This window comes from Theropithecus gelada, chromosome 2 (genome assembly GCF_003255815.1).
Source record: "Theropithecus gelada isolate Dixy chromosome 2, Tgel_1.0, whole genome shotgun sequence".
Taxonomy (NCBI): Eukaryota; Metazoa; Chordata; class Mammalia; order Primates; family Cercopithecidae; genus Theropithecus; species Theropithecus gelada.
This window is the reverse complement of record NC_037669.1, coordinates 45,104,571-45,123,128: the sequence shown is the minus strand read 5'-3', so window position 1 is coordinate 45,123,128 and position 18,558 is coordinate 45,104,571. Positions and strand designations below refer to the sequence as shown.

General features: G+C 37.5%; 1 protein-coding gene across 12 annotated transcripts in view; it reads left to right on the top strand.

Annotated features, from left to right (window-relative positions):
• Positions 1-11,696, top strand: part of ZNF148 (zinc finger protein 148) — a 141,647-nt gene extending 129,951 nt beyond the window's left edge. For 11 of the 12 annotated variants that reach the window (XM_025375829.1, XM_025375827.1, XM_025375823.1 and 8 more), the window contains 2 exons: positions 3,012-3,130; positions 3,396-11,696. In XM_025375829.1, coding sequence (XP_025231614.1) covers positions 3,012-3,130; positions 3,396-4,994 — 1,718 coding nt within the window. In that variant the 3' untranslated portion in view covers positions 4,995-11,696. The remainder of the gene's footprint in view (positions 1-3,011; positions 3,131-3,395) is intronic. The other variant, XM_025375825.1, reaches the window with a different exon arrangement.
• Positions 11,697-18,558: the final 6,862 nt, after the last annotated feature.

The window sequence follows — 18,558 nt, the reverse complement described above, 5'->3', positions numbered from 1 at the left end:
CTGCTTTAAATTTGTAGATCAGTTTGAGGAATTTTGCCATCTTAACAGTATTAAGTCTTCCAATCCACAAATATACAGAATGAATTGACTTGTAATCAACTTACTAATTTTTCTCGTTCATTCTTTTTCACTTTTGATAACTAACTTCTGACGTTAATGAGCTCTATCATCTATATTCTTTTTTAAATTTAGTTTAACTTTTTTTTGAGATGGGGTCTCACTCTGTTACCCAGGTTGGAGTACAGTGGCACGATCTTGGCTCTCTACAACCTTCACCTCCCAGGCTCAAACGATCCTTCCACCTCAGCCTCCCGAGTAGCTGGAACCACAGGCACACACCACCACACATGGCTAAATTTTTGTATTTTTAGTAGAAACAGGTTTCCCCAAGTTGCCCAAGCTGGTCTTGAACTCCTGAGCTCAAGCAGTCCATCCTCCACAGCCTCCCAAAGTGCTGGGATTATAGGCATGAGCCACTGCACCCAGCTTTACAAGCTCTATTTCAAAATTTGCACATATTCTTTCTTCCCTTGTCCAACAACATTACCTGTAATCTCCTTCCCTTCGCATCTTGGTTCCTCTGGATTTTGTTCTTTTGATTGTGCACCATTTCAGCAGTATTCAGTATTGATAATCAATTTCTCTTCTTCACTGGCTCCTCTGCCTTCAGTCAGTGCAGTCTCCCTGTCAAACAGTGCTTATTCTGGAATGGATTGCCTCTCAACTATTATTTCCCTTCTCCATCTTTTCATTTCTTTCACTTCCAAACTTCCTTTATAAGTGACTTTCTCTCCCAACTTCCATTGCTTCAGTAGTTAATGCATTCATTAACCCCTTGACCACGTGCCTTAACTTTTCGGCCTTCAGTATTTCCTTTCTATAAAATGAGTGAATTGGTCTGGATTTGTTGTCGTAAGCTATGTTTCTAGTCTCTGAATCTTTGGAACCCTTACTTGGAGCCCCATTTTATAAAAGTGAGCTATTCTATACTGATTTTGGGTGACATACTTTGAGCCTTTTGCCACATCAGCAGCCGTCCATGTGGGCCTCTGGAACTTGAAAGAGCACAGTTCGAAAGCCACTGGAAACCCTTTAGCTCTAAAATTTGGTAGCTCTACAGTAATTACTGAAGTTACATTCCTGAAAGTTTTAAACAACTTACTTGTTGCCAATTAAATTCTCTTCTTAGACACCATTTCTCCTGCACATTTTATAGTATCTAAACACTTAAGAGTACTGTTATTTCCTTCCCCCCACCCCCGCCAACATTTTTTTCCCCCTTGGCTTTAATCTCTCTGCTACTCAGCTTAAATTTCAACACTTCCAAGAAACCATTCCAAATCATACTAGCTCATAGTAACATTTTCCCTTTAATAATCCACTGTAATGGTCACCATTGGCACTTAAAAAATATCACACGGGGCAAGGCACAGTGGCTCATGCCTGTAACCCCGACACTCTGGGAGGGCAAGGCAGGAGGATTGCTTGAGCCTGGAGTTCGAGACAGGCCTTGGGCAACATAGTGAGACACCATCTGTACAAGAAAAAAAATTTTTTTAATTGCATAAGGTACTTTGAACTACATAAATATACTTTAGACCTGGATTCTGAGCTAAAGAAATACAATCTAGTATAAGAATAGAGATATACAAAATAATTAAATAATTATAATTATGTCAACTCAGTAATTTGAAATTTAAAAAAAGTTTAACTCAATGCTTATTGAGTTGAAAGTAATGAGTGCCGTAGGAGAGGTACAGATAGAGTTCTGTGGAAACTGAAAGATACCTTTCACCTGGGAGAGTAGGACAGAGTATCCCAAAGGAGATGAGTTGGGTCTCAAAGGGAATATAGTATTTGAACACCCAAAGGTGGGCATTCCTGATCGAAGGAGCAGCATGAATCAGGGCAAAAGTAGGAAAGCACAAGATGGTAGGTATTTTGGTTTGTCTGAAAGGGTTACAAAGAGAAAGAGTGAAATACAAAGATGTAAAAGTAAATCAGAATAGACATAGTGTTAGTTGTCTTTTTAAAATGTGTGTATCGTGTTTTCCCAATTATGTTATAAACTTTGAAGACAAGTAGTATGTCTTATATTTTTAACCTCCTACAACAAGGGCTATGGGTAGACTAGTAGTCTTTGGTAAAAATTTTGTTAAATGTTTGAAAGGTAGAAACAGTAGTTTCCTCAACAAGCGTTATTCAAAGTAACTTCTTGTCTCACCCTTCTGTTTACTTAGACTGTGGTTTTATCAGTAAAAACTATTCTAGAGCTTTGTAGTAGTGGTTCTTAACAGCTTAGAAATCATTGCTGGGGCCAGTGGCACAATGGATAGCATGCCTGACTATGGATCAGAAGATTCTAGGAGTCATTAGGGAATTTTAAAAAATGGGGGTGGGGGTTGTGTGTTGTGTTATATGTCCAATTAACAATACTCTGTTTAATTCATTCCCTAAATGACATAGGAAGTGCTGGCTTGAGTTGAGGAAAAGAATAAGTATAAACAAACTTAAGACTCTAAGTTCTTTTTATATTTTATTAAATTAGATTTTTAAGGATGTTTTCAGGATTCAGATTTTATTTAACCACAAACGTTTTAAAAAAGAAATTGAGTTAAAAAGCTGTCCCCGGGAATTGTGTTGTACTGTGCATGGGTAACTTTTTGTTTTTTACTGTTACACAATATTTTATATGATTGAAAAAAAGATTAGAAACATCAGCTAGTCTGTTCATATTGCTATAAATTCCTGGCACTGCTGTTCTCCTTGGAAAGAGTATATTACATACGTATATAACAAAAAGACAGGAAAATGGACTGTGCCTGTATTCATCCTTTTCTTTCCAATAGCATATGCTAATCCTTTTCATTTTTATAAAGCAAAATATATTTGACAAATGAAATTGGAAGTTATAACTTTCAAAAGCCATTTATTTTAGAGATTCTTATGGCAAAGCAATTCATTATTTTACAATATTTGTTTTGTTTTAAACTTTCTATATTATGTGCTAGGTGAAAAACCATTTCGCTGTGATGAATGTGGTATGAGATTTATACAAAAATATCATATGGAAAGGCATAAGAGAACTCATAGTGGAGAAAAACCTTACCAGTGTGAATACTGTTTACAGGTAAGAGAGACGGCTTGAAATTCTTCTATTGTAATTAAATTATACAATAATTATAAATTAGATTAGAAAATATGACTACTTAGAACTATTTGAGGAGCCTTCTAACTTACGGATTAGATTTATAATAGAAAATTGGCTCAGTGAATTTGTTTGGAATTATGTATGTTATTGCATTAATATATCTTTATATTAATTGTTTTGTTTCACTTTTTCTTTTCTTGGTTGACAAAAAACACAACCCACTACCATCCTCCGAATTCAACAGTATTTTTCCAGAACAGATCGTGTATTGAAACATAAACGTATGTGCCATGAAAATCATGACAAAAAACTAAATAGATGTGCCATCAAAGGTGGCCTTCTGACATCTGAGGAAGATTCTGGCTTTTCTACGTCACCAAAAGACAACTCACTGCCAAAAAAGAAAAGGCAGAAAACGGAGAAAAAATCATCTGGAATGGACAAAGAGAGTGCTTTGGACAAATCTGACCTGAAAAAAGACAAAAATGATTATTTGCCTCTTTATTCTTCAAGTACTAAAGTAAAAGATGAATATATGGTTGCAGAATATGCTGTTGAAATGCCACATTCTTCAGTTGGGGGCTCTCATTTAGAAGATGCGTCAGGAGAAATACACCCACCTAAGTTAGTTCTCAAAAAAATTAATAGTAAGAGAAGTCTGAAACAGCCACTGGAGCAAAATCAAACAATTTCACCTTTATCCACATATGAAGAGAGCAAAGTTTCAAAGTATGCTTTTGAACTTGTGGATAAACAGGCTTTACTGGACTCAGAAGGCAATGCTGACATTGATCAGGTTGATAATTTGCAGGAGGGGCCCAGTAAACCTGTGCATAGTAGTACTAATTATGATGATGCCATGCAGTTTTTGAAGAAGAAGCGGTATCTTCAAGCAGCAAGTAACAACAGCAGGGAATATGCGCTGAATGTGGGTACCATAGCTTCTCAGCCTTCTGTAACACAAGCAGCTGTGGCAAGTGTCATTGATGAAAGTACCACGGCATCCATATTAGAGTCACAGGCACTGAATGTGGAGATTAAGAGTAATCATGACAAAAATGTTATTCCAGATGAGGTACTGCAGACTCTGTTGGATCATTATTCCCACAAAGCTAATGGACAGCATGAGATATCCTTCAGTGTTGCAGATACTGAAGTGACTTCTAGCATATCAATAAATTCTTCAGAAGTACCAGAGGTCACCCCATCAGAGAATGTTGGATCAAGCTCCCAAGCATCCTCATCAGATAAAGCCAATATGTTGCAGGAATACTCGAAGTTTCTGCAGCAGGCTTTGGACAGAACTAGCCAAAATGATGCCTATTTGAATAGCCCGAGCCTTAACTTTGTGACTGATAACCAGACCCTCCCAAATCAGCCAGCATTCTCTTCCATAGACAAGCAGGTCTATGCCACCATGCCCATCAATAGCTTTCGATCAGGAATGAATTCTCCACTAAGAACAACTCCAGATAAGTCCCATTTTGGACTAATAGTTGGTGATTCACAGCACTCATTTCCCTTTTCAGGTGATGAGACAAACCATGCTTCTGCCACATCAACACAGGACTTTTTGGATCAAGTGACTTCTCAGAAGAAAGCTGAGGCCCAGCCTGTCCACCAAGCTTACCAAATGAGCTCCTTTGAACAGCCCTTCCGTGCTCCGTATCATGGATCAAGAGCTGGAATAGCTACTCAATTTAGCACTGCCAATGGACAGGTGAACCTTCGGGGACCAGGGACAAGTGCTGAATTTTCAGAATTTCCCTTGGTGAATGTAAATGATAATAGAGCTGGGATGACATCTTCACCTGATGCCACAACTGGCCAGACTTTTGGCTAAAAAAAAAAAAAAAAAAAAGTGTAAATAATACTGGCACTTTAGAACAGATTAATCAAGAGTGGGGTTACTCTGTGTAAATGGAGTGCTGTACAGATTTAAGAGCAATGCGTAATAACAAGTTAAGCTGATATGAATAGCAAGATAATCCAATAACTGCATTTCGTTTGGTTAGTCAGCATTCTTTGAACTGCCTTACATGTTGTCACCTTTATAGAAGCAATGCATTACTTGTTTTAGATCAGAAACTTGCTATTCCACCCACACCAAGTTAAAAAGGAAAAAAAAAAAAGACTTTCGCACAATTGTTTCCTAACTGATAACATTGTACATTCTTAGGAGATTAGTAATTGTGTGAAATTTACTCATACTGTTTCTAAGTTTTTCAGCATAGTCATTGCACTTCAGCAGGGAATCTGAGTATACTTTACAGACAGAGTGAACTTAAAAAGTTTAATGTCAAGAGATTATGGCTTAAATAAATTAGTGTGTCCTATAGGGGGAAAAAAACCAAGAAACCACCTTTTAAAAAGAATGATATGCCATATACCCTTGATTTTCATTTTGCATTATATTGACATGTGTTTTTTTGAAGAAAAAAAGTAATAAAAATCTGATAGTCTAAGACTCCACTATTTAAAAGCCTAATTACTTTAAAAATATGCATACTTTCAAAACTTTTACCAAAACACACAACTGTTGAAGCAGTCACTTCTCTATGGAAGTATGCATATTGGTGTCAGTTTCTTTGTACAGTTGTACCTAGATATTTTTTATGATTTTTCATGTGCAGGTATCAAGGTTTTGAAGTTTTAGTAAAAAAATTTCTGTAGATTACATTCCCAAGAACATAATGCTTACACAAAATGTATATTCCACGTTTTAAAGCTTAATTGTATTTTACTTTACATATACACTTCAGTTAACATAGAGCACTTAGAATCTATTTGGTATTTTTGATTTCTCAAAGTAAAAAAAAAAATTAGATTTTTAGGTTTGATATGGTTGTGTCATAATCATCTCATAATTGACAATTTTAACTTTTGGCAATAAAAGGAAATTGGGATATCTTTGGAACTGTAAAACCTGGTTTAATCTTTTTCTTTCTAGACTCTTGATAGATTGGATAATTAAACAGCATCCAGAGAAACTAAAGAAATGGGCATTTTAATTGCTTATTTTATCTTGAGTTACTTTTTAATGAACACTGCTCATTACAACTTTACAAACCAAAAGTGTTTACTAATTCCAGTAACTACCATTTCTTTTTCAGCTAGATGAGTGATCGGAAAATTTTTGTTGCATTTCAAAATCTAAATAAACTACAGACTTTATCCTATACCATGAATGTTTTTTTTTAATACTCTGTCTTAAAATAATACAGCATGGTACAATAAATAGTGCTTTTATATATATATACACACACACACTTTTCTGAAGAATGATGGTTTGAGTTATGCGTTGGGCAATTTTGATTTTTGGAAGTTATATTAGTTATTGACTCTTTGTTCCAACTTTTTCATTTTTACATTTTGAATTTCTGCCATCTTCGTCACAATGCACATACTGATTTAGCACCAGTGAAAATCTAAAATTAATACCCTTGGAAAATGGGACTATTCTTAATTTCCATTTTGACTCTTATACTGGCCCTGTAGATCTGCAGTCTTTGTTTCAATATAGAATATGTTATCCATTTAAATTATTTTTGCTTTTATTTAACGTTATCCGAAGACTGTTCTCATAAAGAAAGGGAAGAAATAACTATCCACCCTTAACATCCTTCATTTATTTTGAATATATTGGTGTTTTTATGATAAGGAATATAAATTATATTTAATGTGGTTTCCTCTATACTTTGGTTATTAAGTTTTGCTTGAAATACTAGTTTTCCCATTTGACAGCTTTCTTTGCTGCCAAAGTTTTCAAGAATTTTAGACTTCTTTGAAGTAAATATTTAAGTTCTGCCATTATTGACTCTTAAGATTGTGTGTGTTGTGCATTACATAATTACAAAAAGGCTTCATTCAGGTGATATGTTAAAAATGGAACTGTGCTCACCCTAGATAGGCATTGGTATTTTTCTCATAGTACTTTTGATGAGAGTAGGCATTTATTTCTTGAGTTGTTTTGGAGCCTGATCAAAAATTTTGTTCCATGGAGAACTTGATGTAATTTTGATACAGTGTAGAGGTTTTTTCAGTTGTTTTAACATCACCAGCACAGTTTTTAGAATGTGACTCTTGCTGAGCACTTAGGGTAAGCTTGGGAAGGAAGGCCTTTGAAAATGGTAGTTATGCAAGCAGACTTTCAGGTGTTGCATTCCTGTTTTCACACATTTCTTTAAATCTACATAATGGCAGACTTTTCTACCAGGTTACAAGCATTTTTTAGATAAGTGATACTCAGCCAGCATAACTTACTGACTTACCATTTACGTATAGTCATCAGTCTCTTACTGTGAAATTCCAAATGCCTACCAGAGTTACCTTGTTCTATCATAATATGATAAACATCTCAACAGTTTTGGGTTTCCCCACTTTGGTTCAGAAGGTTATTTAATTTCTATCTGGGCATTAATGGAGAAAATAAGTAGCCTTGTGTGCTGCTTTAGATTGAAACATGGAGGATATATCGAGATACTATTTTGCAATTCATGTTTCTCATTTCTCAAAGTGAGCACGTTGTTCTATAAAAACATGCTGGTACACCCTTAAACTTTTGATCAATCTGAGTGAGGTGTGCTTTTCCTCTTGGGACCTACTCTCACGTTTGAAGATTGGAAACATCACGTTAGATGAGGTAATATCTCTTGAACATCTTCTAAAGGGTTTTTTTAAAACCTTATTGCACACATATTTCATTTGTTTTGAGTATTTAAGTGGCTCTTAAATGTTTTGGGTCTACATGCAAATAAGGTACTTGATAAGGTAGGAATCCATCTTCGCAGCTGTGATTGAGGGTGCCAGCCATCGGTCAGGTCATTTTTATATCAAGAGGCAGACGGCAGTTATGTCAAAGCAGGATTTCCTTTCCACAGAGGAGAGACACTTGCAGAGTGCCAGCTAGGGTAGATCTTTTGCCACTTCTTTCATTTGATTAATTTGGGTTTTTAAAGGGCTGTTTAAAAAAAAAAAAAAAAAAAAAAAAAAAAAAGGCCGGGAAACTTTAAAAAGTAGGCATTACTGTAGTACTGCATTTCTTAGACTTAGAACATTTTAAACTAGAACTCATTTTTTTCACAGTATATTTACTTGAAGAAGCACTATAATAATCAGAAATATTTTGAGTCTGAAATTTAATTTAAAACCTTTTCCGTTTCAAATTGCTTTATTTCAGGGAAATAATTTTCCAGTTGTTTTGCTATATTCTGCAAATAAAAACCGTGTTTCCTTTTTTCACTTAAACTTTGGTAGGAAACAAACTGAAGCAGACAAACATTTCTTGTTATGTTTGTTGCTTTCTTTAATCCAATGGATAAAAAAGTAAAACCCTGTAAACATTATTTTATTTTTTTATGCAATACCATGCTGTAAATATGGTTCATCAAATAAGGATGTACCTATGATCGAATCTTTAATTCTGCACAGTTAGAGTTTATATATAAACGTGTCTTGACAATCAAGGACTTTTATGTGAGTCTTCCTTTATGATGTTTATTAATGTTATGCATTCCATTTGTTTTGAAGTGAGTACCAATGTGCTAATTTGTATTGTCTGAAAGTATGTAATGTTTTTACAGCTTGTTTTTAAGAATCTGTAAATATGTACAAACAAATCACAGTACTGCTTTATGTTAGAAGGCATATGATGTTGTACTGTATGTAAGCAATAATACATAGCAGTGCTAACTTTACAAGTAGCATCAGGAAAGTTCTAAAAACATTTCAGAGTTATTAATTATCCTTATTTCATTTAATGATGATTATCTTTAATCAGTTTTTATAAGCAAATTCCATTGTTCCTCCTATTGGAACGTAACACTGTTTACACAGCATAATTGAAGTTGCAGGGGAGACAGGCTAAATCTGACTTCATCTGTACTCACTTTCACTAAGCATTGAATGGCCTTACCACTCTTCTGCAAGATGGAGGAAGACCGCAAAACTTAGTGCCCATCACACTGAAGGAAGGGATGTGGTTTTTTTTTCCTGCTTCTGTACTGCTACCTAACTTTGTGATTTGCTTTGGATTTTAATATTTGTTTCTGTTTTAGATTCAAGCCCGTAAGTTTTGAGGTGACTTCAGCTCCATTGTGAAATAGATAGTTCTCTTCATATTTCATAACTACATTTCAATAATTCTAAACTTTCTACATTGATTTTTAGATACTTATTTTTCCAGCTTGATTTCTCAGCTGATCAGATGAATTTATTCAACTTCAATACAAAGAAAGACAAACCTATTATAGTTTCAAGTGAGTAGATATTATACTGTACAGAACAGCTATTTGAACACACACATCACTGCTTTAGAAATAAAACCGCCAATTTATAAATGTATATGACCTACATTTTATAGGAAAAAAATGTTTTTAAATGCTAGTCATTTATATAATGTGCTTTGAAGGATTTGCTAGTCCACTTCTGTCACTTTTTAGTACACTGGTATCTTTTATATGTAATGTATGCTTTTTATTATTGTAGCAAAGCATTTCAGTAGAAAGAATTTTGCAACAATATGGGGGAAATTTTTCATTGTTGGATTTGAATTATACTGGATTTTATCTGTGTAGTCTTACTTGTCTTTATTTTAATGCTGTCTGAAGGGAACTTGGTATCCAAATAAAGCAGGTAACCTCATTTTACTTCAAGGGCATACTGTGTAGTGCTGAATTTAATCTGAAAATCTGATGGTTTTGAAAAGAAAAACAAGTTTATAAACATTGTACAGAAGAAATTAAATGTGTGATGGAAATCCTGATGGTGGAGCACGTTGAATTTTCTGATATATAGTGTTATTTTCCTGGGATCCCCTATGCCTTCTTTGTATTTCAACTAATAAAGGAAAAACCCTGTCATTAAAACTGGTAAGATAATAGGATATTCTGATTATACAGTATTACGATTCCTATCCCATTTTCTGACCTTTTCTCAATCACTGTAAATTTTTATTTTCTATTTCCTATTGATAATTAAATATGTACATAATGTAGACACTGTTGTATAGAACTGAATGAATTGGGTTGCTATGCTTGAGTGGGTAGTGAAATGGAAATATTTGATGAATACTGAGAGTTCCTAAAATGCCAGAGCAAATTTCCGAGGGAAAGGGGGCATCGTGTGTCTTGGGAAGGTTGCATCAGGTTGTTTCTTCAACTCCCTAAGAAATTGTTGTGAAGGACTCAACTGCAAACTCGGGATCAGATACAAAATGGGTCTTTCCTTCCCCTCTCCCCCCAAAAATAGGAGCACTAAATTTTAAAATCTACTCAGGTGACAATTGCTTTGCAATGAAACTTATCACATTGAAATTTTCACTGTTAAATAAAAAGATATTTGTGATATTTTTAAATACAAACTTTTGCATCAGTAGTCAGCATCCTGACAATTGAAATTTGGTAAGTCGATATATTTTAAAATATTTTGCTCTCCAAATAGAATTGTTTTTAAACAATTGGGAGGATTTTTTGGTTCTTTAAATCTATTTTAATTGTCATTGTAAAAACAAAATCTTGCTTGACCCTATATTATGCCATGAATGAATTGCTGAGCCTTTATGATACAGTGAAAGCTTGTTTCATGCATAGTCATGGAACATAGAGATATTCTTTAAACTGACCTATTGATAAGAGGTTTAATGAGTTTCACGGCTTTCAACACTATTGTCATATAGTTATCTTTGCCATTTGGAGTTTATAAAACCATTTTATGTATTGTGATACTAAAGGAAGTTGTTTTGCTTTACTTTAAATTGAATTATCAGACTAATATTTGCAAATTCTGCATTTTAAATGTGGACACTGGCTGTTTGAAAAATAAAAAAATACAGTATACAGTTTTATGGATAATTTTCGAGCTGAATTTTTCACAATATTCTGAACCAAATAACGAATGGTAAATATGCAAAAATCATGGTGCATAGATTTAACAGTAAAGAGAAAAGTATGTCTGTGTGGAATTAACAGTTACACAAATTGGGTAACAATTATCAGGGCCTTTATTATAGCTTTGTGTGGAATGTTATTTATTAGACAGTTCTAAAATGCAAGAGTCAAATGTTACTGTCATTGAATATTTTAGACTTGAAACGTGTTTATCATAGGGCTAAGAAAATATGTGTTTTTTTCTTTACAGATAAGATTCTGTGAACCCACTATCAGCATACGTGGGATTTCTTTTCTTTTTTCTTTCATTAGTGGAGATTTGTTTTCATCTATCTACCACCTTGCCAGTACCCTAGCTTGTGACCAGCGGGATGCATTGTAAGAAAGTTGTCTGCAGTTAGGAGTGCAGTCTGGGTCCATGGAACAAATTTAAACTAATTGGCCCTTGCAATGATCAGTCCTAGGACCCTGGCCTTATTAGCATGGTGCTTTAACCAATTGTACATAATAATACCACTGATAGTCTACTAATGCATTTCCTAGATCCCAGTTTTTCTTGAATGATTAGGAATGGTGGGGAGAGGGGTGGGGAGATACTCTACATGATACTTCTCCAGTCTTCTAAAGATTATAAGAATAAAAAATTGAAGTCACTTGAATTAATGTGTTGTCATTGAGTCTTACTTGACAATTTATCATGCACAAAGTGAGTATGAAGATTTTTCTGATTATATGTTTGGATAGAATTTAATTTTTTTTCAGAGTGCTGGTTGTTCTGTTTTCTCTGGTGAACCTGATAGGATATAAATTATATTCATATGATGCATAAAGAACAAACGGAGGTGAAAAGTTTTAAGTGAACTAAAGCTAAAATTTGGGTCTCATAATTTTCATTATTTTGTCATTTTCAAGTGTAATTAAAAGGAACATTTTACCCAGACACTCACACCGCTGCATATGTGTATGTGTAAGAGCTGGGATGTGAAATGTGATATTGTAAATTAGAATGACATCTCAAAGTGATTTTCAAGTGACTGGGAAACTCAGGTTTAGAAATGGATTTGAATTGTTGGAGAACATTTGAGTATTTACATATTTACCTACTAATACAGATGAACTTTTAAAGTTGTAACCTTAATTTTCCCTAGCTTCTCATTCTTAATAAGGTTCTGAAAATACGATGTTGTGTCAAGGTGGGGAAGGGAGCCAAAGAAATGCTTTGCCCATGGTAGGAACTGTGTTTTCTATTGCTTTGAATCCTACTGGGGCTGACTTCTTTGACCCTACATTCATTCAGCACCAATCACCTGTTTAGTAACAGGCATTGTGCTCCATGTGTATAATAGATGGTTGAGGCCATTAGCATCTTTATTTGACCATGTGAAAGGTATTTATAGTGTTATCAATTGCAGGTTGTTGGTTCTTTAGATTATTCTTTAGATTATTGTTCTAAACAATACCTATTGTTTAGGTATTGTTCTTTAGATTATTCAAGCAAACAATGAGTGTTAAGATGTGTTGAATGCTATGCTGAGTAATCTTACCCTCGAACTTGTAAGTACATTTATTCTCTGTTTTAGGATAGGATTAGAAAATATAATCTTAATAAATTCCACAAGATAGAAAATACATACAAACTAAAAAAGTGGAAATAGGGAACATCGTCAAAAATTATATTCTACCTAAAATAACAAAGTTAGGGATAGGATTCAAGCCTGGACTGTGCAAATGAGAAACAGACTTTGTTTTGAAGGAACTGACCTAACACAGGACTGAGGTTCACACACGTGAGAGTGAAAATACACTAGAGGGTCACCTATACCCCACTGCGGGGTTGGAAATGGGTGGTGAGAGATGGTTTCCTGGAAGTGGAGAAATAACTAAACCAAAGCTGATTCGTCATTCTAGCACAGTCTTCATGGAAAGGTATTAATACTTTAAACACCTTGAAGCCATATGCTACTTGTTCAATCCTCCCAGACTACAATTATGTTTATGGTACTTAATGTTAAATAACTTCCAGCTGTCCCTATGTATGATTCTCTCTCTTGGCCATTTCCTTCAAGGTGTTTTGGCCTCTGAAACTTACCTTTTAAACTTCAGATATGGTAGTTTCCCCTATGGGAAAACTATGGGGGTTTCAGCACCATCACCCTAATGCAACTTCTGCGAAGACAGTATGAGGGTTAAGACTGATCGTTAGATCATGAAATGGCTGAAAGAGGACAAGGCGGAGTAAAGGCATGCAGAGTAATTTGCATAAGATGGCTGAGAGCAGTTTGTGCATTGTTGGGGGGTGGGGGAGAGGGGGAGAATATACACAGAGTCTAGTAATATGTGTGTAAAAAATAGGGTTTTCTTTTTTTGTGGATTGTTTTACGGTTTTTTTGTGGGGGGAGGGGGATGGAGTCTTGCTCTGTGGCCCAGGCTGGAATGCAATGGCATGATCATAGCTCACTGCAGCCTTGTACTCCTAGGCTCAAGTGATCCCCTTGCTTCAGCCCCCCGAGTAGGTGGGACTACAGGCATGTGCCACCATACCCAGTTATGTTTATTATGTTGTATAGAGACAGGGTCTTGCTGTGTTTCCCAGGCTTGCTGTTAAACTCCCGGTCTCAAGTGATCACCCTACCTTGGACTAAAAATATCCTTTAAGAAAGTACTTCCAAGGCAGCATATCCAGTGCTGCATGGGACAGCTTTAAATGAGCTATGCATGTTTTTTGTTGAGGATGATTGTGAGACAGTAGAGCTGTAGTTTGATAATATTCTATAGGCTGCATGGGCAAATAAGGGACAGTGAAATAAGCAGAGGACTTAAGAGGATTAAATCACTGCTCTGCCTTGATCGATCTGTGTAGCCTTGCTCAAGTCACATTTTTCTGAGCCTCAACTTTCTCATCTGCAAAATAAGGATAATAAATGCCTACATGAATTGCTGTGAATGTCAAATCACTTGAGATAATTTGTAAACTGTAAAGTACTAAATACATACCATATTCAGATTTTATGTATTTATTTTTTTAAAGGGGTCTTGCTCTGTTGCCCAGGCAGAGTGCAGTGGCATGATCATAGCTCACTGTATCCTCGAACGCGGGCTCTAGAGATCCTCTTGCCTCAGCCTCCTGAAGAGCTGAGATTTCACGCTTGCTCCACTATGTCTAGCTAATCTTTGTTTTATTTTTTATAGAGACAGGGTTTTTTTGTTTGTTTGTTTATGTTACCCAGGCTGGTCTTGAACTCCTGGACAGAAGCAGTCCTCCCGCCTTGGCCTCCCAAAGTGTTGGGATTGCAGGTGTGATTACACTGTGCCCAGCCTATCCAGATTTTGAAGCGGCACAAAAGCAAGATAGAGCAGAGTTGGACAAGTGTATTTACTGTATTCAGTAATACAGTATACAGGAGAAACTGTATTCAGTAAATACAGATTCCAAATACTTTGGAATCTGGTGGGGGTGGGGTGGGAGACAAATAAGAAAATTAACAAACAACGTGGAGTAGATTGTATTTCCCGTATGCTCTTCTTACAATATGATGTTGGGATTCCTTCAAAACAGTTAGGGTCTATGTTACTTCCCATTGAGCCTGAGTGGACCTTTGTAAGTGCCCCAACCAATAGGAGAAATGGTAGAAGTGACACTAGATGACTTTTTGGGCTAGGTCCTAAAGGCAATAGGGAGCCTGGCTTCCTCACAATTGGAAGCCTCATTTCATGTAAAGCAGAACATGTAATAACTTTCACTTATAGACAATATTATCTTTCAAAAGACTGAAGAAGATATGAGAGTCTGTCTGGATTTAATTGACCAAGGAATAACTAATTAGTGAGACAAGTGGTAGGAATTTTGTAAATGAGTGATTACTTATCTCATAATTTGTGTTCACTGACAAATGGAGTATGGGGTATTATAAAGCACATGCCCTAAACCTTAGGAACATAATTCAAAAAGCTTCATTAGAAAACTATGACTGTAGCCTGGGCAACATACAGAGACCCCCCATCTCTCAAAAACACTTTTAAAAGTCACCCAGGTGTGGTGGTGCACACCTAAAGTCCCAGCAGTTCAGGAGGCCGAGATGGCAGGATCACAAGCTCAGGAGGTTGGGGCTGCAGTGAGCCGTGATCGCGCCCCTGCACTCCACCCGGGGTGTCAGAGCGAGACCCTGTCTCAAAAACAAGTATGATTTCATTATCACATACCCTGAACGGGATGGAACATTCTGGATGAAGTCTAAACAACACTGACATACATTGCCACAAATGAGAAACAATAAGCAGAAGTGTCATCCTACAAAAGAAAGGGAATATACTGGGGTGGAAGTCCCCAGTTTCTCACTCCTAAGCTATTGGTTAATCATGAACAGGAACCTGGCCAACCCGTGATTCAAAAGCACAGTTACAGGCAATGAGGTTAAGACGTTGGAACCACTTTCTTCTCTCTCCTTTTTTTTTCCTCTTACATTATTTTTCTTTCACTATTTCTGTTCCTTCCTTGCTATTCTTTTTTCTTTATTTCTTTCTTTCTCCTGAGTGTCTATACCATAATCACAGGTATACATCGAATAGAAGCAAGCAGCAGATGCTATCTGATGAGATTTGAAGCCCTGCCTCTCATGCAGGTTAGGCTTATTTGTTTTTTTAGTATCCGTATTTCAGGAACATTCAAAACTAAATTGATCATCAGGAGAAGACTGTGAGACCCCCTGGATTAGTTTGTAAGCTGCTTAAAGGCATTAAGTTCAGAGAGCATAAAGCTACCTCACACAATGAGCAAGTGTGAATGAATGAGCAATGCTAGGGGGTACAGGAGGCTTTCAGAGGCCTATCTGAAGGTATTAGAAGTATGGGGGAGATTCAATGGCATTAAGATGATGCTATGATCCAGGGGACTGGAAATGCCAGAATTCTGCACTCAACTACAACTTGCACTTGCCATAAACTTAAAAAAAAAAAAATTCCCTAAAGTGGCACACAAGAATCAATGGCCAGTGGGAAACAAGGCACCCTCTTAATATAATATGTGCTATGCCCATTTCCCAAACCCTAGTGTAGAAATGAGCTAGAGGATGTGGCTGGAACTATAAGGCCTCTAGAGCCACTTCCTTCCCCGTGGCACCTTACCGTCTCACGCTGATGGGGGCATTTCAGTATATGAGAATCGAGTGAATAAGGAGTAGGATGGCCAGGACTCATCAGTGAGCAGGTGGGCCCCAGCCCTTTTCTCACTGCTCCAGTTGCATAGGAGCAAAGAAAGGAAGAAGCAAAAAAGAGACATGTCCACATGTGAGGCCTAGTAATGGAAAATGCTCACTGCTGGATGGGGTTCAGTAAGTATTCTATGATCTGATCAGTCAGGCCACTCCTGGAGAGCAGGGCTTGTGAATATTTCTCAAATTCTTTGGAACCCTCCCTCCCTTTACCTCTACCACAGCCCAAACCACCTCCAGGTCTTGCCTGGGTTTCTGTAAGTTCCTGTACATGCACTCTTGTTGGCCTCTGGTTCTTGCTGCACATAACAGCCATGCATCAGCAGCTTCCCAGTTGTTACTTAGAGAAACATGGCATTCCTTACCTTGGCCCTGTGTAGTCATCAGCTGCCCGTAGCCCCCGCCTTCCCTACAGTAAGCCTCTCATCCTCCCTGCTCTTTCACCACTGGACTGCTTTCAGCTTCGGATACTTGGTCATGCCCTCTTGCACTACAAAGGTACTATTTTCTCTCTACACTCTATTAAACCTCATACTCCCACCCCATGCGTCCCTTGGATTTCAACCCTAGCATCACTTTCCCAGAAAAACTCATCCTGATTTTCCTGATTGGGTCACGTTAACCATTTCAGAATCTCTCTCTCATCACTCTGTACAGTTTCTCTAGCTTCTAGATGGCTGTTTGTAATGTGTGAGAATTTGATGAATGTCTGTTTTGCCCACCTGCCCAGAGCAGTCTTGCTTCCCACTGTGTGTTCTGTGTTGGCCACAGTCCTTGGTGAGCAACAGATGTTTGGTGAATGTGGTCGAAGGAGAGGATGCAGGCCCCCTGAGTTATATCCAAGGATGCAAAGAGAGCTTGCCAGTCCTGCAGAAGAATCACTGCTAGGGAGTTTGAGGCTCTGGATAACTGCAGTAAGACCAGAAAACTGGACATGGGATTTTCAAAATGGGAGGGAAAATAGTGGATTGTGAAACCAAGAGATAGCTGATCTGGATTTCAGTCCCCAGTAAAATTCTAGAATGTTCATAACCACTCTGCCAGGTAGGGTCAGCAGGTCTTAATCATAAACTCCATGCTACAAGTAAGAAAATGGAAGCTTAGACACATTGGAGACTGTGGGCAAGGTCACACAGTGAAGAGGGAGAACCAGGTCTCAGATCCAGACCTGACTTCTCTCATCTGCACTCTTGACAGCCTGTCACTGGGTCTGCCATAGATGGTATTTGAGTAAAAGCTAATGCTAATCACTTTGTTGTCACAGTCTAGTGAGGCTGCCACTGTCATCATAAAATAATCTGGACCCTGTTTCTCAGGCTCCTTTCTGCATCACATTTTGTTTTGTGCTCCCACCAGGTCCTAGCCCATGACAGATGCCAGGTGGCTGATAGAGGCAGAATGACTTTCTCTTGTCAGGGCAAACCCCCAGAATCAACAAATAGCCTAGATCCTGGAGGAGAGACCTGCCCAACAGGAGCTGAACGCCTGACACCAGGAAAGCTGCGGCCCCTCCCTCTCCATTCTGTCTTACCAGGGAAGCCAGAGGAATAAGACTGGCCCACCCCAACTTCCCTGGGAGCCGGGGGCTCTCAGCCCGTGTTGTTCAGGCCTGCATCTCCCGAGTCACCCCTCCCAACTCCCCACAATGCTGGGTGGCCCTCTGGCAGGACACCCGCTTGGACCTGGGGCTCTTGGAAGTGCTTTTCAAAGTCCATGAAGAAGGAAAACCTTTTTCTGTTTTCTCTCTTTGCCTGGATTAAACAGGCTGCATTGTGTAGAGGAGAGAGCCTGGCATTGGCATGAGACCTAGGTTCCAATCTCGGCTCCACCCTCAGAGCTGGCAAACCCTTGTGAGTGTGTGCAGAATTCCTGTGATTTTTTTAAATAGGCAGGCTTGCCCTAGGGAGGTGCATCACAATGAGCAACTAAAACATATATGCAGTTTATATAAGTACTCTGTTTAAATAGTAAATTACTTGTGCTGCCTCAGTGATGTATCCACCTTCTCCCTGTCATTGAAAATTGTAACTACAATAAGACACCGCTGCCAACAAGACATATTCTATCTCTCAGGTGTTTTGAAGAGGGGGAAAAAAAACTATTGGGCTAGGAATCTCATGATTTTCAAACCTTGGCTGAGCATTAGAATCATCTGAGAAGTTTAAAGAAAATACTGATTTCCAGGCCCCACCCCAGACCAATTAAGTAATTAAGTCAGAATATCTGGAGGTGGGTCCCCCAGGTATTGGCATTTTCTGAAACCACCCCTAGGTGATTATAAAAAGTGCACCACACTAGGGAAGCAACCTCTCGA